The 21,995-nt window shown below is 39.3% G+C and overlaps 1 protein-coding gene across 6 annotated transcripts in view; it reads left to right on the forward strand.

Moving 5' to 3' along the window:
• Positions 1-21,995, forward strand: part of EVI5 (ecotropic viral integration site 5) — a 272,724-nt gene that overhangs the window by 170,823 nt on the left and 79,906 nt on the right. For all 6 annotated transcript variants that reach the window (XM_073008577.1, XM_073008575.1, XM_007977947.3 and 3 more), the window contains 2 exons: positions 13,893-14,039; positions 16,223-16,318. In XM_073008577.1, the coding sequence (XP_072864678.1) occupies positions 13,893-14,039; positions 16,223-16,318 (243 nt within the window). The remainder of the gene's footprint in view (positions 1-13,892; positions 14,040-16,222; positions 16,319-21,995) is intronic.

Raw genomic sequence — 21,995 nt, forward strand, 5'->3', positions numbered from 1 at the left:
GGACTGGTGATGATCCATGAAATTTTCACCTTGATAAATGAAAAAAAAAAAAAAAAATCCGTATGGTGTAATGGTGGTGGTGTATAGTAATCTAAAGAGTATTATATCAAACACTCATGTATCCACCATTTAGATTAAGAAATTTGTCCATGTTTATACATGTAACTCCAGTTCTGTCATTTTAAGGACTTTTAGAAAAGTCTGTCAGTGACTATACCTCAATTTATTGATCCACTCTCCTTTTTGCTCTTGCGAACAGTGCTACTCTGAACATTCTTGCTTAGGTTTTCTTGTGTATATCTTCAAGAGTTTCTTAAATACAAAGGTTCTTATCATTTTTGTGTTTGTCTCTGCCATCAACACTGTTGGCAGTCTGGAACCTGTAGACCCCTTCTTAAAATAATATTTTTTAATGCATAAATCCAAATGCAAAGGATTGCAAAGCAAGCCACTTTTATTGAGGTACAGTTATCAAAATACTAAAAACATATTTGTGATGGAGATCACATACACAGAGATACAACACATTCCCATTGCTCGATTCAGGTTTTTAATATTTTAGATTTAGTTTTTTGTGTTTTTTTTTGTTGTTGTTAAGATGGAGTCTTGCTCTGTCTCCCAGGCTGGAGTGTAGTGGCCAGATCTCGGCTCACTGCAACCTCTGCCTCCTGGGTTCAGGCTATTCTGCCTCAGCCTCCTGAGTAATTGGGATTACAGGCGGCTACCACTGTGCCCGACTAATTTTTGTGTTTTTAGTAGAGATGGGGTTTCACCATGCTGGCCAGGCTAGTCTTGAACTCCTGACCTTGTGATCCGCCCACCTCCGCCTCCCAAAGTGCTGGGATTACAGGTGTGAGCCGCCGCGCCCTGCCTAGATTTAGATTTCTTAAGATAAATTGTACTGTATTTTTTCCCATCTTAATTTGTTTGTATGTGTTTTTATCCCTGATAAACAGCATATAGATGGTTACTTTTAAAAATACAGTCTGATAAATGATTGTTCAACTCTCAATAGGCTAAAAACCACTGAATATATGTACACTTGAGGGAGGTCAATTTTATAGTATGTGAACTGTATCTCAATAAAGCTATAAAAACTGGCTGGTTGCAGTAGCTCAAGCATGTAATCCCAACATTTTGGGAGGCCAAGGCAGGTGGATCACCTGAGGTCAGGAGTTTGAGACCAGCCTGGCCAACATGGTGAAACCCCATCTCTACTAAAAATACAAAAAAATTAGCCGGGCGTGGTGGCACATGCCTGTAGTCCCAGCTATTCGGGAGGCTGAGGCAGGAGAATCGGTTGAACCCAGTAGGTGGAGGTTGCAGCAGTGAGCCAGGATCACGCCACTGTACTCCAGTCTGGGAGACAGAGCAAGACTCCACCTCAAAGAAAAACAAAAAAACTAAAAACTAAAAACCATTTAGTCTCATAGTTTCTTTTACCATCATGTTTGGCCTCAGTTTTGTGATTTTATTTGGCTGGATATCTGTCACCTTGCTAGCTATTTTGTTTATTCTGTCTGTTCTTTGTTTATTTTTTTTCTACCTTCTCTTGGATTTATTAGATATTTATTTTGATTCCATTTTTATCTTCACATTTGACTTATTTATTTATACATCTTTCAAGAGTTTTTTTAGTGGTTGTTCTAGGTTTTACAATAAATAGAGTGTACCTTCAAATAATAAATTATAAATAATAAATGAATAAATATTACACTTCATGTGTAATCTAAGGCTCTTTCAACAGTGTATTTTCAAATCTTTCTACCTCTTTTGTGAAATTGTCATACATTTTACATATTGTCCAAACATATATACTACTAATTTTGCATTAAAGTTATCTTTCATAGAAATTGAAAAACTTTTAATGAAATGTGTTTTTCCTTCAAGATACTCTGTTTCAGCACTCTGTGCAGATCCATGTTTCTGTCTGGTATCTTATTTTTCTGCTGTAAGAACTTCTTTAATCATTTTCTTTAGTGCTGGTTTTTGTTTGAGAAAATGTTTATTTCTTCAATTTTAAAAGATATATTTGCAGGATATTGAATTCTGCCTTGACAGTTTTTTTCTTATAAAACTTTAAATCACTCTACTATCTCCTTGTCAGAAACCATGCCAGCCAGCACTGTGTTGTAATTCTTATTTTTGTTCCTCAACATGTAACGTATTTTTTTCCTCTGGTTGCTTTCAAGGTTTTCTCTTTATAGGAGGTTGAATATGATATACCTAGATCTGTTCTTTTTTTTTTTTTCCTCTGAGTTTCTTTGATTTATAGATTTGTGTATGCCATAAATTTTGGAAAATTCTTGGTTGTTATTTCTTTTTTTTTTTTTTAAGATGAAGTTTCACTCCTGTTGCCCAGGCTAGAGTGCAATGGTGTGATCTCGGCTCACTACAACCGCTGCCCCCTGGGTTCAAGCCATTCTCCTGCCTCAGCCTCCCAAGTAACTGGGATTACAGGCATGTGACACCAAGCCTGGCTAATTTTGTATTTTTAGTACAGACGGGGTTTCTCCCTGTTGGTCAGACTGGTCTCAAACTCCTGACCTTAGGTGATCCGCCGGTCTCGGCCTCCCAAAGTTCTGGGATTACAGGCGTGAGCCACCATGCCCGGCCCTTGGTTGTTATTTCTTCAAGTATTTCTTCTCACGCTGTCTTCTTCAGGGGTTTCAATTATATATATGTTAGATTGTTCAAGGTTGTCTGACAACTCTTTGTTGCTCTGTTCTTTTTGTCCCTATTATTTTTCTCTTTCTGTTTTCAGTTTCCATTGACTAAAACATTTTTGCTGACAAGTTATTAAGTTCACTCATTCTTTCCATTGCTTTCTGGAGTTGTTTGATGAGCCACTGAAGGCATTCTTTACATCTGTTACCATTTTTCATTTCTAGCTTTTCTTTAAAAAAAAATTTTTTTTTTCAAAGAGAAAGGGTCTCACTGTGTTGCCCAGGCTGGTCTCGAACTCCTGAGCCCAGTGATCCTCCCACTTCAGCCTCCCCAAAGTGCTAGGATTACAGCCACGAACCACTGTGCCCAGCTTATCTCTAGCTTTTCTTTTTGACTCACAGTTTTCATTTTTCTGCTGATATTACCTGTCTAATCTTACATGATTTTCACCTTTACCTTAGAGCCTTTAGTATAGTAATCACAGTTATTTTAAATTCTCTGTCAGCTATTGTATTAGTCAGGGTTCTCTAAAGGGACAGAACTAATAGGATATATATATATAAAGGGGAGTTTATTTAAAGTATTAACTTACACGATCACAAGGTCCCACAATAGGCTGTCTATAAGCTGAAGAGCAAGGAGAGCCAGTCCAAATCCCAAAACTGAAGAGCTTGAAGTCCAGTGTTCGAGGACAGGAAGCATCCAGCATGGGGGAAATATATAGGCTGGGCCAGTCTCTCCTTTTCACATTTTTCTGCCTGCTTTATATCCGCTGGCAGCTGATTAGATTGTGCCCATCAGATAAGGGTGGATCTACCTTCCCCAGCCCACTGACTCAAATGTTAATCTCTTTTGGCAATACCCTCACAGACACACCGAGGATCAATACTTTGTATTGATCTTGGATGTTAACTCAATATTAACCATCACAAGTCCGTCTCTTGTCAACTTGAACCTATGCACATCTCCTGAGATCATACATAATCTTCAAATAAAGACAATAATGCGGTAATTATTACACCTAACGTAATACAGCTATCCTTTGTACAACCGGAAATGCACCAATCCCCGACTCAAAAACTATTACATAAAGTTAACAATACTTAAATGCTGATATGAAGTCAATAAATCTTGTGTCACATGATAAAATATATTTTCTTAGTACAAATATACATATATAAACATGATTTTAACAAAAGAAGAGGAAATACTCATGACTATTACCCATTCTGTATTCCCTTTGCTTTCAGCAAGCACCTCAGCAGGTTGTTTTTTTTTTCCTGGTGGAGTGACCCAAACCTTCATTCCTGAGGGTCTGGGCCATTTGTATTCCTGCCTGGATTGGGATGTTGTAGTTTCCCATTGACCTGAATCACAGGGCATGGTAATACTAAGATGCCCTGATGGATCTCCTGTATTCCATGCATACTCTTCCTTACCTCTGTTGTGGAGTAGTAGGCTGATTTCATCTTGATTGTCTGGGTCAGTCATCCCAGCCAACACTGTAACTCCTTTCTTAACCTGTTGACTTAAAGGTAGCAGGAGCCCAAAATGTCCAGGTGGCAATCTTAACTTCCAGTTTAATGGAGTTGTTGTTGTGTCTTCTGATGGTAGCGTTCCGCACTCTGGAACGAAGACCTGTAGGCCAGCAGAATTAATGTTGAGGGAATAGGAAGCAAAAATTTTGCTAGTGGATCACTAGGGGTGATGGTGACTGGTGCCACTTCCACTTCCACCCCTTGATTCCTGGACCCGTGAATCCTGGCTATGGGAGAAACAGTACCATATATTGGATGCTGATTCAGAGCATACACGGCCTTCTGGAGACCTTTGGCCCAGCCCTGCAAAGTGTTGTCACCTAGTTGACATTGTAATTGTGACTTCAAAAGGCCATTCCACCATTCTATCCATCCAGCTGCTTCAGGATGATGGGGAACATGGTAAGATCAGTTAATTCCATAAACATGAGCCCACTGCCACACTTCTTTGGCCATAAAGTGAGTGCCTTGGTCAGAGGCAATGCTGTGTGGAATACCATGATAGTGGTTAAGGCATTCTGTGAGTCAACAGATGGTAGTCTCGGCAGAAGCATTACGTGCAGGATAGGTAAACCCATATCCGGAGTAAGTGTCTGTTCCGGTGAGGACAAACCTCTGCCCTTTCCATGATGGAAGAGGTCCAATATAATCAACCTGCCACCGGGTAGCTAGCTGATCACCCTAAGGAATGGTGCCATATCAAGGGCTCAGTGTTGGTCTCTGATGCTGGCAAGTTGGGCACTCAGCAGTGGCTGTAGCCAGGTCAGCCTTGGTGAGTGGAAGTCCATGTTGCTGAGAGCATGTATAACCTCCATCCGTGCCACCATGGCCACTTTGTTCATGGGCTTATTGGGCGACAGTGGGTGGCTGGGAAAAGAAACTGAGGGGTGTCCTCAGAAGGGGTCATCCTATCCACTCAATTATTAAACTCCTCCTCTGCTGAGGTCACCCGTTGGTGGGCACTCACATGGGATACAAATGTCTTCACAGTTTTTGGCCACTCAGAGAAGTCCATCCACATACCTCTTCCCCAGATTTCTTTGTCACCAATTTTCCAATCATGCTTCTTCCAAGTCCCTGAGCAACCAGCCAAACCATCAGCTACATGAATCATTGTATACTCGCACATCTGGCCAGTTATCCTTCCATGCAAAGTGCATAGCCAGGTGCACTGCTCAAAGTTCTGCCCAGTGGGAAGATTTACCTTCACCGCTGTCCTTCAGGGATGTCCTAGAAAGGGGCTGTAGTGCTGTGGCTGTCCACTTTCAGGTGGTTCCTGCATATCATGCAGAAACATCTGTGAACCAGGCCCTGGTCTTCTCTTCCTCTGTCAGCTGATCGTAGGGAACTCCCCATGAGGCCATCAGTGCAGGCTGGGGGAGAGAAGACAGGGTGGCAGGAGTGGAGACCATGGGCATTTGAGCTACTTCCTCATGGAATTTACTTGTCCCTTCAGGACCTTCTCAGGCCTAATCACGTGTATACCACTTCCATTTGATGATGGAGTGCTGCTGTGCGCAGCCCACTTTATGACTAGATGGGTCAGAAAGTACCCAGTTCATGATATACAGTTCAGGTCGCATGGTGACTTGATGACCCATAGTCGGTTCGTGACTATGATGAACCATGGTTCAGTTTCCACCAAAGCCCAATAACAGGCCAACAGCTGTCTCTCAAAAGGACAGTAGTTGTCTGCAGAAGATGGCAGGGTCTCGCTCCAAAATCCTAGAGGTCTCTGCTATGACTCACCTGTAGGGGCCATGAATCTCTGTTTTTGTAATTCAAATTAGTATTTTGTCCATTCGACCTAGAAGTTTTCTGCTTGTATAAATTAAGTAGGAATTCTGCAGGCTTCCTATCAATTTCACTTCTAGGAACACCATGATTAATTAGCCAATGCCAGAGTTCTAAACAAGTCAGACTATTTTGATTGCCCCTTTTCCGCTGCTGTTCGTTACAGTAGCTATGTCCACCTTGCCGTTGATGGTTAAGTGCTGTCACTTGGCCGCTGCCACCTTGGGATTCAATTATTCCCTTTGTATTTAAATTTTGTAGTTGAGTAACTGCAGTTCCCACCGTTAGATCTGACATACTGCGAAGAGCAATTACAGGGCTCTTCAAAGATGCGGGTGCTGCCCTCACAAATCTATTTCAAAAGGCATTGGTCAAGAGTATGTCTTCTGGACCCTCCCAGCTGAGATGAGTAGGTCTAAAGTGACTAATGCACTCCACCATCCCAATCTCCCTAAAGCTTTGGATCCCATCCTTTACATTAAACCAAGGGAGAGGCCGGGCGTGGTGGCTCAAGCCTGTAATCCCAGCACTTTGGGAGGCCAAGACGGGCGGATCACGAGGTCAGGAGATCGAGACCATCCTGGCTAACACAGTGAAACACCGTCTCTACTAAAAAAATACAAAAAACTAGCCGGGCGAGGTGGTGGGCGCCTGTAGTCCCAGCTACTCAGGAGGCTGAGACAGGAGAATGGTGTAAACCCGGGAGGTGGAGCTTGCAGTGAACCAAGATCCGGCCACTGCACTCCAGCCTGGGCGACAGAGCGAGACTCCGTCTCAAAAAAAAAACCCAAGGGAGATCAGGAGTTTCCAGCTCACTCACCGTGAGCCATCTTCTAATCCATCTTTCAGCCAAGAAAATAAACTATTAGAACCTTTTTTAACCCCCAGAGTTGCAACATTAAATGCTGAGTCCCTACTTAGTGGGGCCAAATCAATAAATTCAGCCTGATCCAACTCTGTGTTCCTTTCACCATTATCCCATACCCTTAATATCCATTCCCATGGCCTGTTTTCCAGATTTCTGTTTATATAAATTAGAGAACTCAAACATTTTTTTTTCAAATGTAGCACACCTCATGGGTCACACTGTCAACCTCACCTCTAGGGGCCCACTGAGACTTTAACCTAGCTATAGGTCTAGAAGCAAACAGGTGTTGGGGGTGACTCCTGAGAAGAATCAACATTATCTTGCCTGGCAACTCCCTCAGGGGAGGGCATCAATGTTGCCTCAGGCAGTGCAGGGTTCATTTCCTCAGACCAAGGTGGAAAGGCTGATGGCAGCATGGGTTGGGAAGGGGTTGTTAACCACTACTAGGGATGGGGAAGCTGTTCCTTCTGATAAAAAAGGTTCATCTGAGTTTACAAACTCAGTGTCCCCAGCTTCATCAGGGTCCTCCCACACATCCCCATTCCAAGTTTTAGGGTCCCATTGTTTTCCAATCAATGCCTTCACTTTAACAGTAGACACCTGACAAGGCTGTGCATGCATCTTTCGTTGCAGGTCAGCCACTCTCATGAAGAGCTTGTGACTGTCTACTCTCATTCAAGGCAGTCTTAGCAGATTTGAGGCTTAGTATCTGCTTCTGAAGCTGAGAGACAGAATCCCTGGGTTAATCATTTTCTTTCATCACTTTGTCCAGTGAACTTAGGAGCAACCAACCAACTTCATTACATCCCTTGGTTCTCCACATATAGTGAATGGTATTATGTATAGAGTCACTAAATTGCTTGCCTCTCACAAATAGTGAATCAGGAGTGTCAGATGCACTTACTTTGCATAACTCTAAACAGTTCATGCCAAGAACTATCAGTGTGCTTCATACTATTAGAAGTAGAGTCCTTAGCATTTTTAGGTCTTATCACATTAAGTAGCCAACTCCAGAAACCCCCAAACCAATGAAATAACTCCATCCTTAATATTCTGTTCCTCTAGAACCACTCCTGGTACCAATATCTGTATTAGTCAGGGTTCTCTAAAGGGACAGAACTAATAGGATATATACAGGAATTTTATATATATATATATAAAAACATATGTAATATGTTATATAATATATAATATGTATGTTATATATAAATGCACATATATATAACTCCCATATATATACATATACATATATATGTATATAGGAATTTATTAAGTATTAACTTACACGATGGCAAGGTCCCACAATAGGCCATCTGCAAGATGGGGAGCAAGAAAAGCCAGTCTGAGTTCCAAAACTGAAGAACTTGAAGTCTGATGGTCGAGGGCAGGAAGCATCCAGCATGGGACAAAGATGTAGGCTGGGAGGCTGGACCTGTCTCTCCTTTTCACATTTTTCTGCCTGCTTTATATTGGCTGGCAGCTGATTAGATTGTGCCCACCAGATTAAGGGTGGATCTGCCTTTCCCATCCCACTGACTCAAATGTTAATCTCTTTTGGCAACACCCTCACAGATACACATGGGATCAATACTTTGTATCCTTCGATCCAATCAAGTTGACACTCAGTATTAACCATCACAGATATTTTTAACATCTGTGTCATATGTAATGCTGGTTCTGTTGATTGCTTTGTCTCTTGGGAGTGCTTTGTTTTTCTTTGCCTTTTGCTATGCTTTGTAATTTTTTTTTTTTTTTTTTTTTTGAGACAGAGTCTTGCTCTGTCGCCCAGGCTGGAGTGCAGTGGCTGGATCTCAGCTCACTGCAAGCTCCGCCTCCTGGGTTTAGGCCATTCTCCTGCCTCAGCCTCCTGAGTAGCTGGGACTACAGGCGCCGCCACCTCGCCCGGCTAGTTTTTTGTATTTTTTAGTAGAGACGAGGTTTCACCGTGTTAGCCAGGATGGTCTCGATCTCCTGACCCCATGATCCGCCCGTCTTGGCCTCCCAAAGTGCTGGGATTACAGGCTTGAGCCACCGCGCCCAGCCCGGCTTTGTAATTTTTTTGGTTGAAGGCTGGATAGCTTGTGTAGGACTGTGGACTAAGTCAAATAGTTTTTCTGCCTGGAAATGGGCACATTTTTCCTTCTGCTAGGCCTTTAATGTGGGAGATTGCAGTTAATATAGTCCAGAGATGGGCTTACTTTGAGGTTTGTTGTTTCTGTGGTTATCGTCAGTGCACCACAGGCTTCAAATTCCCTTAGCAATACCTTATTTTTCCCTTAGCAATACCTTATTTTTAGAGTAGGAGCTGGTTTGCCAGAGGGATTTTGTGTCTTTAGGTCTTCCCTTTGCATAACACTTTAAAAGGGTCTGTCTTCAGCAGTATTCCATTTGTTACTTATTACAGAAGAGTTGGAGGGGCAACAGTGTTTTCTATTGTTCTGATGAAGTCTCAGTCTTAGACAGGCACAGTGGCTAATGCCTATAATCCCCAGGACTTTGGGAGGCCCAGGCAGGAGGATCACTTGAGGCCAGGAGCTTGAGACCAGCCTGGGCAACATATTGAGACCTTGTCTCATATAAAAATTTTTAAAAATCAGCCAGGCATGGTAGTATGTGCCTGTAGTCCCAGCTACTTGAGAGGCCGAGGTGGGAGGATCGCTTGAGCCCAGGAGTTTGAGGCTGTAGTGAACTATAACATCACTGCAGTCCAGCCTAAGCCACTCCAGCCTAAACCACAAAGCAAGATCCTGTTTCTAAATTAAAAAAAAAGAAATGGCCGGGCATGGTGGCTCACACCTGTAACCCTAGCACTTTGGGAGGCTGAGGTGGGTGGATCACCTGAGGTCAGGAGTTCGAGGCCAGCATGGTGAAACCCCATCTCTACTAAAAATACAAAAATTAGCCAGACGTGGTGGCGTACACCTGTAATCCCAGCTACTTAGGAGGCTGAGCCAGGAGAATCACTTGAATCTGGGAGGCAGAGGTTGCAGTGAGCCAAGGTCACACCATTGCACTCCAGCCTGGGCAACAAGAGTGAAACTCCGTGAAAAAAATAAATAAATAAATAAAGTAAAAAATAAATAAATTCAGTCTTAGGCTTCATTATGTCCTTTGATCTGGTGCATTTGGTCTTTAGTGCTCCTGCCTACCCCTAGATGTAGTCCTAGGCACAAAACGCAGTTCTGCCCTTCCCTAAGATGCAATGGCTTTCACCAGTGCCCCAAAGACAATAGTTGGCCCTGATCCACACAGATTAAAGCATATATTCCCTAGAGGAGACAGGCAAAGTTTAGCACCTTCCCATAGTGACTGCTGTTCCCCTTCCTGAGTCCTGTATCATGAAGGTTTTTTTCTCAAGACTCTCACCAGTCTTTTTTGTGTGTACCTGTTGGAGTACCTGAAGAAAAGTGTGCAAGAGTTTATGAACTTAGGCTCTAAGTCTGCTGCCTCCTGAGCCTCCACACTGTCTAGCCAGCCAATACTTAGCTTCCACCAGTTTGATATTTATTCTAGCTGTATCATTCTTAGCTTGTGGCTGCATCTGCTCTGCCCCAGGTGAGAAAGTGCGTAAATCCCATTGCATCTCTCCTGGGAGGCTCTGGGGTTGAACTTAGAGTTTGGCTGGCTTTTTTTTTTTTCCTTTTTTTTCTTTTTTTTTTTTTTGAGATGGAGTGGAATGATCTTGGCTCACTACAACTTCAGCCTCCCAGGTTCAAGCAATTCTTCTGCCTCAGCCTCCTGAGTAGCTGGGACTACAGGTGCCCACTACCACGTCTGACTAATTTTTTTTTTTTTTTTTTTTGTATTTTTAGTAGAGACAGGGTTTCACCGTGTTAGCCAGGATGGTTTCGATCTCCTGACCTTGTGATCTGCCTGCCTCAGCCTCCCAAGGTGCTGGGATTACAGGTGTGAGCCACTGCGCCCGGCCCGCTTTCTTAAAGTAAATTTACTTTTTTCTTGTGTGATAGTTTAGCTCAGTATACTACTATAGGGTGAAGTTTCTTTTTTAAGCATTATGAATTTTTGCTGTTGAAATATCTGCTAGACATTTCATTACCCTTCCTTTATAGGTCTCAGTTTTTCCCTTGATTTGCCTCTTTAGCATTCTAAGTTTTGTTACAGTGTATCTTGGTAGGGATTTATTTGTTTTTATCCTGGTTGGAACTAATCGTGTTTCCTAAAGTGTAGATTTATATCTTTTGTTTCTTAAATTGTAAAAAATTCTCAGCTATTACCATCTCTTAAACCATTGTATCTCACTTCTTTTTACTATTTATCCTGCGACCCCTATTAGGTTTGGACCTATTTTGGACCTTATTCTCTTTTCTGTGTCTAATGACCTCTTCTGGGACACTAATTATTTCTTCAGTACAGCTAATCTCCAGTCTAACCCATTCATTGAATTCAGTGGCTGTATTTATAGAAATTTTCTTTGGTTATTTTTCTGATTTGCTTAATGTTTTTTTGATAGTGACTTGTTCTTTGCTTATGTTTTGGCATCTTCCTTTTATGTCATTAATATTGTAATTTTACACATAACCTATGTTATATAAAGTCCTATAATTTTTTATCTTTAGAGTTCTTAAAATATATTTTTTTCTGCTGTCTCTCACTCATGGTCAATAATTGGGTTTCATGTGTATTATTTATCAACCATAATGTGGAATTATGGTCTTGTGTTCAGGGATGCAGGGAGGGGTTTTATCTGTGGAAATTATTTGCAGCTTATGTCAAAGATGTGTCCCTCTGAAGTGTAGTTATTTGTTTTGATGGTAGCAGGTAAGACAGTAAAAAGAGGCTGTGATACATTTTGAATACAGTGCTAAGAAGTTTACTTAATTTTGTAGACAGACTTATTTGTTGATTCAAAATGTGAAAGAGGCCAGGTGCAGTGACTCCTGCCTGTGATTGCAGGATTTTGGGAGACCAAGATGGGAGGATCACTTGAGTTCAGGAGTTCAAGGTTGGCCTGAGCAACATAGCAAGACCTCATCTCTACTAAAAATTAAAAAAATTATCTGGGCGTGGCAGCACATGCCTGTGGTCCCAGCTATTCAGGAGGCCGAGGTGGGAGGATAGCTTGAGCCTGGGAGATTGAAGCTACAAGTGAGCTATGATTGTGCCTCTGTTCTCTAGCCTGGGCAACACAGCAAGCTCCTGTGAGATGATATCTTTAAAAAAAAAAAAAAAAAAAGTGAGAAAGACTACAGTATGTGTTACAGGAAGATAAGTAAAAGTAAAGATAAAGAAAGTTGTAAGTGGTTGAACATTTTGGAGTTTACATCTGTTAGATGACCTACATTTTTGCATTAAAACTAGAGGCAGGGTCTTTTTCATAGGGTGAGGTAAAGTAGGTATAATAATGGCAACAACTGAACATTTATTAAGTATCTAAAATTTCCTGGGTGCAGTGGCTCATGCCTGTAATCTCCCAGCACTTTGGGAGGCTGAGGCAGGTGGATTACTTGAGGTTAGGAGTTCAAGATCCGCCTGGCCAACATGGTGAAATCCTGTCTCTGCTAAAATACAAAAATTAGCCGGGCATGGTGGTGGATGCCTGTAATCCCAGCTACTTGGGAGGCTGAGGCAGGAGAATCACTTGAACCCAGGAGGTGGAGGTTGCAGTGAGCAAAGGTCATGCCACTGCACTCTTGCCTGGGCAGCAAAGTGAGACTCTGTCTCAAAAAAATGAAATGACATGACATGACATGATTGTATGAGACTGCTTTCATAAACTTTTCTCTCATAATCTAATCTTCACAACGTAGCCTCAAAAGGCAAGTAATACTGTCTCTACTGAAATTTGGTAGGATTAAATAACTTGGCCAAGGTTTAAGAACTGTTAAAGGAGAAGTTAGATTTTTACTTCTTTCTGCTATGAAAGTCCCTACTGTTTCTTTCAGGCCTCTGATAGAGTAATTTAGGATTGAGAGAATTCAGGCTGGGTCATACCTGAGTGTGAAAACTATCTCATGTTAGTTCAAGGTCTATATGTTTTTTTAAGCACATTCTGTAATTATAAAACAATAAACAGCTAGGATTTATTGCTACATATTAGGCCCTGTTACACGTATTATCTCATTTAATTCTGAAGACACCAAAATGAGGAATAGAAAGTATTTTATGTGCATTTTTCAAATAAGGAAATAGAGACTCAGAGATATTAGCTTGTTTGCTTAATGACCAAATATTAAAACCAGAATTCAAAATCTGTGCTTCATCAAAAGAGACTGTGCTAGACATTGGGAGCATGTAGAAATACACATAGGCCGTATTGTGTGACATCAGGTTTACAGCCCAATAAATAGTGATGGTACCTTTTTTTTTTTCCTTTCCTTTTTGTTTTTTCTTTTTGAGACAGAGTCTTGTTGTTACCCAGGCTGGAGTGCAGCTGCGTGATCTCAGCTCACTGCAACCTCCACTTCCTGGGTTCAAGTGATTGTTGTGCCTCAGCCTCCCAAGTAACTGGGATTACAGACATGTACCTCCACGCCCGACTAATTTTTGTATTTTTAGTAGAGACAGGTTTCACCATTTTGGCCAGGCTGGTCCCAAACTCCTGGCCACAAGTGATTTGCCCACCTTGGTCTTGAATGCTGGGATTAGAGGCATGAGCCACTACGCTAGGCATGATGGTACCTTTTGACTGGTTGTGCTTTCTTTCCAGAACTGGAAAGAGGAATTAAACTCACCATTCCTTTATCTATCCACTTTGTACTCCCATTGCCAATCTTAGAAAGGAATGCCTTCAAGTTGTATATAAGCATTTTTACAGTTTACAGCTATTTTTTGTATAAATGGTATATTGAGCTATAATGAGAATTTCTAATATTGACAGTATGCATTCCTTTGGATGACTTGATTTTAAAGGCAGTTTTATCGTATTTTTTAAAGTTGATTTGTTGAATAACAGTGACCTATAACTAGTAACATTTTTAGTAATGTGGTATAAAATGGATAGGTAATTTTTTTTAATTTTTAGGTCTTGTAACTATAGTCTGAGTATTTATATTTCTGATTATTAGAACCAGATCAATAGTAACCATCTTCGAAGAGCAGAACAAGAGGTGGTTAGCCTACAGGAGAAAGTGCAGTATCTTTCTGCACAGAACAAAGGACTCCTTACTCAGTTAAGTGAAGCAAAGCGCAAACAAGCAGAGATTGAATGCAAGGTAAATATGTCAATTAACTGATTTTGTTTTTTGTCAATATAATAATGCCTTTTTTGTGTTTGTCTTATCGTGATTAGATTATCTTAAAAACAAAACAAAAAAGCTTGTCCTATTTTCTACTTTTCCTGAACTTGTTTTGGTAGTTGCTGTCAGACCAGGTTAGCTCATCTTGCTTCTGGGGTGGATTTCAGTCAAGAAACATTTTCAGTCACTTCCTTGGTTAATTTAATTTCCTGGATTGGCATTTACTAGTATCTCTTTACAGTTTTTCTTTTGACTGGTAACCCTTTAAAACCGGAGCTTTTAATGGCTTGATCAAAAAAGGTGGGTCATTTAGAGAGCTTAGGGCTCCTCTGCTTTGATTGTTATCTTATTAGTGGGAAGTTAACATTGATACATGTTTTCTGGATAGATTAGAGAGCAAGAGAAATGTGTATGTACCAGTGCGTTGGCAAAAATGGGTATATTACCCATTATTATTTTAATCAGTTATATACTTTTACTTTTTTGTGAGGTGTTTGGATTCAAAAAGCATCAAAAGGATTTGAATGCAAATACATTCTTTCCTGATATAAATTTACAGTATAGCGGTGGTGAGAGAGTGGGGGAAAGGCACGGAGATAGAAGGAGAGGAGGGAGGGTTTGCTCTGTGTGTGTGTGTGTGTGTGTGTGTGTGTGTGTGTGTGTGTGTGTGTGAAATAACTAAAGAAATGACTGTAGACTCGGCATTAGAATGGATTACTAAAGTCAAGTTATGGGATTAAAAAAAAATAAACTAGGCATCCACCTTTCCATGGTGAGATAGCAGGAATGATACCCTTTAAAGATTCCAGCCTTATCATTGTATAAGAAATAAGACTTTTGATGGCACATATAAAGCTGTAATTCCATCAACTTATTCTGGTGTCATTAAAAACCAAGAGTGAAGCTTGAATGGTTTATCAGTGTCACTGAAATCCAGAGATGAAATTACATCCTTATAAATATGCATGGCTGTTACAATGTATACTGACAGAAATCTGTAGGCAGTACTGAAATTCATACTAAAGCACAGTCACTTTTGAAGGATATGACTAAACTAATTTATAAATAAAATAATATTAAATGAGGTTATATCAATCTGATTTGTCATACCAATATCTGATTGAGTTTTTATGATGCTAAATTGTCTGTGTTGACATCTTGTCGATAACTAAATTTAATCTTTTATTTATTATTGATGTTAGTTTTCCGTAAACATATTTTGATAACGGTGTTACTAGATTTAATATTGCTCCTCAAATGCCCTAGTACCTGTTGAGAAAAGTGAAGTGTTCTTTGGAAATAAATCTTTAAGGAACTTACTGTTGAAAATAATAATTTTCTTTGAACTTGTCTAAGTAATGGGCTCAGATTTAGAATATTAGAGGATTTTATGAACTAATATGGGATTTTATTTAATTTTTAATTGTTCATTAATACCTCTGTGAAGTATGTTACAGATGCAGACTCTGATATCTCCCCCGTGTTTAAACTGTGTGTTAATTTATTCAATCTTTCATAATGCCTTTGCAGATTTTGAGAATGACCAATGTATTGTTACCCTAGCACCTAGTACATTCTGATTAAATGTGTATATTTTACCCTGTTATGTTGGAATGATTCAGGAACAAAGTTAATTTTTCAAGAATGCCAGTCCTTGAATTATATAAATCTGATTCATTTTCGTTTAGTATTATAAGATTATAGCTTATGATTAACTTATAATTATTAAAGCTTTTTTATTTTTTATGTAAAATGTGTGGATATTGTTTATAATATTAATGTTATTTTCCCTCTCAACTTAATTTGAATGTTCTCCCTTAAAGTTGAGATATTACAAGCCTATGAACTCCAGTTTCAAAATGCAGAACACTCTAAAACCCTAGAGTTTTTTCGTAAATTTCACACAAATTCCGTTGTAGGCGAAACTTAAAATTTGAATTGATATATGGCCATTTATAATTGTTATTTATTCCACTTGATGTGAACATTTATGTCTCACTGCTTCATTGTATGCATTGAGCATATTGTTTCACTATGGATGCTGCCTCAGACCCTGCTAGATAATACTAATGTATGGTTTATGCCTCCTATTACTTTTCTAAAATCTGAATTCCAAACACACCTGCTTTATTTTGTTTTGGTTTGGTTTACCACACTAGAATAAGGAAGAAGTGATGGCTGTGAGGCTCCGGGAAGCAGATAGCATAGCTGCTGTGGCTGAACTACGACAACACATTGCTGAGCTTGAAATCCAGGTACCATATGAAAATAATAAAGTACATGTAAAAATATGGTTTCTTCTATCCTCTTTGTCTGAACAGTAACTTAGTCTTTATCCTCATGACTGTGATTCTTTTTTCAATAATCATTCATTTCCAACTTTATTTTTTTTATTGTGGTAAAATAGACATAACACTTACTATTTTAAAGTATACAGTTCTGTGGCATTAAGTGTACTTGACATTGTTGTGCAGCCATCACCACCATCCATTTCCAGAACTTTTTCATCCTCCCTAACTGAACCTCTTTGCCCATTAAACACTAACTTCCCATTCCCCCAGCAACTGGCAACCACCAGCAACTGGAAACCACCATTCTACTTTGTCTCTATGAGTTTGACCACTCTGGTTACCTCATGTAAGTGGAATCATACAATACAGTCATATGCTGCATAAGGACATTTCAGTGAGACAACATATATGATGATGGTCCCGCAGGATGATAATGAAGCTGAAAAATTCCTGTTTTCTAGTGACTATAGCCATCATTATGTTATAGTGCAACACATTACTCATGTGTTTGTGATGAGGCTGGTATAAACAAACCCACTGCACTGCCACTCTTATAAAAGTATAGTACATACAGTTGTGTATAGCACATAATGCTTGATAATAAATGACTATGTTACTGGTTCGTATGTTTACTATTTGTTGTTTTGCTATACTATTATTGCTATTTTACAGTCTACTTCTACTTATACAAAAAAGCAGTTAACTCTAAGACAGTCTCAGATCCTTCAGGAGGTTTTCCAGAAGGCATTGTTTTCATAGGAGATGATAGCTTCATGCGTGTTACTGTCCCTGAAGACCTTCCAGTGGGACAAGATGTGGAGGTTGAAGATAGTGATATTGGTGGTGCTGACCCTGTGTAGGCCTAAGCTAATATGTGTGTTTGTATCTTAGTTTTTAACACAAATGTTTTAATTTTTTTTTTTTTTTTGAGACAGGATCTCACTCTGTTGCCCAGGCCGGAGTTTAGTGGCACAGTCATAGCTCACTGCAGACTCCAACTCCTGGTTCAAGCAGTCCTCATCAGCTTCCCCAGTACCTGGGACTACAGGCACACATGACCACGCCCAGCTTATTTTTTTATTTATTTAGTAGCAATGAGGTCTCACTTTGTTGGCCAGGCTGGTTTCGAACTCCTGGGCTTAAGTGATCTGCCCACCTCTGCCTCCCACAGTGCTTGGATTACAAGCATGAGCCACTGCGCCCAGCCTTAATTTTTTTTTAACTTAAAAAATTTTTTGTTCATCAGGCACAATGGCTTATGCCTGTAATCCCAGCACTTTGGGAGACTGAGGCGGGCAGATCACTTGAGCCCAAGAGTTTGAAACCAACCTGGCCAACAAAGTGAGACTCTGTCTCTACAAAAAATACAAAATAAAATTAGTTGGACCTGGTGGTGCACTGTAGTCCCAGTCCTAGCTACTCAGGAGGCTGAGGTGGGTGGGTTGCCTGAGCCTGGGAGGTCAAGGCTGTAGTAAGCCATGATCACACCACTGCACTCCAGCCTGGGCCACAGAGTAAGACCCTGTTTCAAAATATATATTTATTAAAAATAAAAATTAAAAATAGAAAAAGGCTTACAGAATAAATATATAAAAAAGAAAATATTTTATACACCTGTACAATATGTTTGCTAAGCTAAATGTTATAAGAGAGTCAAAAAGTTTAAAAAACTGAATTTATAAAGTTACAGTAAGTGATAATTTACTATTGAAAGAAAAACCATTTTTTATAATTTAGTGTAGCCTAACTATACAGTGTTTATAAAGTCTACAGTAGTGTCATGTCCTAGGCCTTCACATTCACTCACCACTTACTAACTCACCTAAAGCAACTTCCAGCCCTGCAAACTTCATTCTTGGTAAGTGCTCTATACAGGTATACCATTTTTTATCTTTTATAACATACTTTTCCTGTGCCTTTTCTGTGTTTAGATACGCAAATACTGACCATTGTGTCACAGTTGCCTACAGTGCCCAGTGCAGTAACATGCTGTGCAGGTTTGTAGCCTAGGAGCAATAGGCTATTCCATGTAGCCTAGGTATGCAGGAAGCTATACCATGTAGGTTTGTGTAAGTGCACTCCATGGTGTTTGCATGATGAAATTGCCTAACGATGCATTTCTCAGAACACATCCCCATTGTTAAGAGATGTGTGACTGTATTTGTCCTTTTGTGACTGGCTTATTTCACTTAATGTTCTCAATGTTCATCCATGTTATAGTGTATGTATAAATTTTCTTCATTTTTAAAGCTGAATAATATTCCATTGTATGTATATACACGTTTTTTATCTATTCATTCATTGATGACATTTAGGGTGCTTCCATGTTTCAGCTATTGTGAATAATGCTGCTATGAACACAGGTGTACAAATTTCTGTTCAGGTCCCTGCTTTTACTTCTTTTGAGTACATAGAAGTGGAATTGCTGGATCATATAGTAATTGTTTAATTTTTTAAGAAATTGCCACACCATTTTCCACAGAATCTATACCATTTTACATTTCTACCAGCAATACATGAGGATTTCATTTTTTTCCACATTCTCACCAACACTTGTTAATTTTCTGTTGTTGTTTTTATAATTACCATCCTAATGGGTGTGAAGTGGTATCTCATTGTGGTTTTGATATGCATTTCCCTGATGATTTGCTGTGTTGGGCATACTTTCATGTGCTTATTTCGCATTTATGTATCTTCTTTGGATAAATGGCTATTCAGGTCCTTTGCTTAATTGAACCAGGTTGTTTGTTGTTTTTGTTGTTGAGTTATAGGAGTTATTTATATATTCTCAATCTCCCTTTCTTATCAGATATATGGTTTGCAAATATTTTCTCCCATTACGTTTGTTGCCTTTTCTCTGTTGATAGTGTTTTTATCACAAGTTTTTAATTGTGCTGAACCAACTTACCTGGGGTTTTTTTTGTTTGTTTTTTTTTTTTTTTGGTGGTGTTGACTGTGCTCCAGGTCCATTTTTTAGTGAAAATTCATCATATTTTGATATTATAAAACGATCTTCAAAAGAAAATTCAAAGCTTTAAAAATAAATATGTTTTTACAGGGCACAATAGCTCACACCTGTAATCCCAGTGCTTTGAGAGGCCAAGGTCAGGGGATTGCTGGAGGCCAGGAGTTCAAGACCAGCCTGGGCAATAGAGTAAGACCCTGTCTCTACAAAACAATTTAAAAAAATTAGCTGGGGGCGTGATAGTACACTCCTATAGCCCTTGCTACTTGGAAGGCTAAGGTGGAACGATCCCTTGAGGCCAGAAGTAGGAGTTCCACATTACAGTGAGCTGTGATCAAACCACTGCACTCCAGTCTGAGTGACAGAGTGAGACCTTGTCTCTAAAATAAAATTTTTTAATAAAAGTAAATGTGTTTTGTCACTTCTTATGCCTTACTTCTTCTTGTATAATATGATAAAAGTGTTAAGTTTTCCCTGTGGATGAAATATTATGTTTAAAATCTGTCTTTCAAAGTTTTTAATTATATTGTACTCCAAGTCACAATAGTCTTTGCTGCAACATCTAGAATTTTCTTCCCACCTGAAATTTCCTTTTGTCCTTAAATTTCAATTTAAAATGTAGTTGATTTCCAAACTTACATATTATATTATAGCCTCATGTTTTAATCTGGATCAAAGGTAACCACAACACATTATGATTTGTATGTTTATAAAAAGGTATCCTTTATGTTCTGCTGGTAGTAATCCCCATAAAGTGCACATATTCAGGAAAACCTCAAATATGAACTAACTGCATAATATATTTGTAATCAGTTGTTTCAATCATGCTATCATATGTGATTTTAGCATTAGTCTGTACTTTTCTAACATCAAGAAAATCCTAAGAATTTACCACATTTCTATACATCTTAGTCACAGAATAGTAAGATTTAAATAACTCTTTTTGTTGATTCTGAAATAGTTATTAAAACGAAGAACCTGGCATGCAGGATTTTTGTTTAAAATGAAATATGATATGCGTTACATTATTTTTGAAAAATAGAAAATTCATGGAATATTTTTTTTTTTAACATTTTCCAATCCTTTACCCCTATCCCTGCATCTAGCCCCTGGTAACCACCATTCTACTCTGTACTTTTGAGTTCAGCTTTTTGTATCCCACATGTGAGATCACACAGTGTTTGTCTTTCTGAGCCTAGCTTATTTCACTTAATGTTCTCCATGCTCATTCATGTTGTTGTGAATGACAGAATTTCCTTCCTTTTTAAGACTGAATAATATTCCATTGTGTGTATGTGCACCACTTTTTCTTTATTCATTCTTCCACTGATTGACATTTAGGTTGGTTGCATGTGTTGGCTATTGTGAATAATGCAGTGAACATGGGAGTGCAAATATCGTTTCAACATACTGATTTCATTTCCTTTGGATATATACCCAGTAGTAGAATTGTTAGATCATATCATCTGTTTTTAATTTTTTGAGGATTTAGATTTCTACCCACAGTGTGTAAGAGTTCCCTTTCCACCACATCCTCTCTAGCACTTGCTATCTTTCATCTTTTTGATAATGGCCATTCTAACAGGTGTGAGGTGATAGAATTGTTACTGTTGTTACAGTAGGGGTATATTATCATCAGCTGGCTCTTGATAAAGTGATCACTGGAATCTAATTGCCAAATTTGTTGCTATTTTTTCAGTATTTGCCTGCTCGTGCTTATTGCATTTGTTGTTGACCATTTCATTCTCCTTGCATTCTCACCTCCCCTAACTTTGCTACCACCACTTACTTTTGACTCTCTTCTTTCTTGTTTAACTGTTGTTTACAGTCATCTTTATCAGTAGTGGATGTGTGTATTCCTCTGAAATCCAAGGTTTTGGCTTTTACAAACTATACCCGAATGAAGGGCCTCACTTATGTGGCTTCAGGAGCTGTCTTTACCAGAGTTCCCCAACCCCCAGGCCACAGACAGGTATCAGTCCATGGCCTGTTAGGAACTGGGCCGCACAGCAGGAGGTGAGCGGGCAACCAGCAGCATACTGCCTGAGCTCCGCCTCCTGTCAGATCAGTGGTGTCATTAGATTGTCACAGGAGCACAAATCCTATTGTGAACTGCACATGCCAGGGATCTCGGTTGCACTCTCCTTATGAGAGAATCTAATGCCTGATGATCTGAGGTGGAAGAGGTGGAAGAGTTTCATCCTGAAACCGTTCTCCTACCTCTCTATGGAAAAATTATCTTCCACGAAATCTGTCCCTAGTACCAAAAATGTTGGGGACCACTAATCGTTGCAACAGTGAATCATAATTTATCTCTAGCCCTAGCCTGTTTCCCCTTACCAATAATTTTCTAAATGGTTTAATAATTTAAAAATTATGAAACATGATATACAGAAAAGTTAATAAAACAAAGTTACATTATATGTGTAAAAATATTATACGTAAAACTTCTAACCAAGGTTAAGACAGACAAAATTGCCTGTACTCAAGAAGTCTATCCAATCACACCCTGTTCCCTATCCTGGACTTTTATGACACTCTTTTGCCTTTCCTTATAATTGTGTCATCTTCCTATACATTTCTGATCTATACAGTTAGTTTTCCCAGCTTCTCAGTTTTGCAGAGTCATATGGAATATTTTATGTCTTCTTGTTCAACCTTATTTTTGTAAAAATC

This window comes from Chlorocebus sabaeus, chromosome 20 (genome assembly GCF_047675955.1).
Source record: "Chlorocebus sabaeus isolate Y175 chromosome 20, mChlSab1.0.hap1, whole genome shotgun sequence".
NCBI classification, from domain to species: Eukaryota; Metazoa; Chordata; class Mammalia; order Primates; family Cercopithecidae; genus Chlorocebus; species Chlorocebus sabaeus.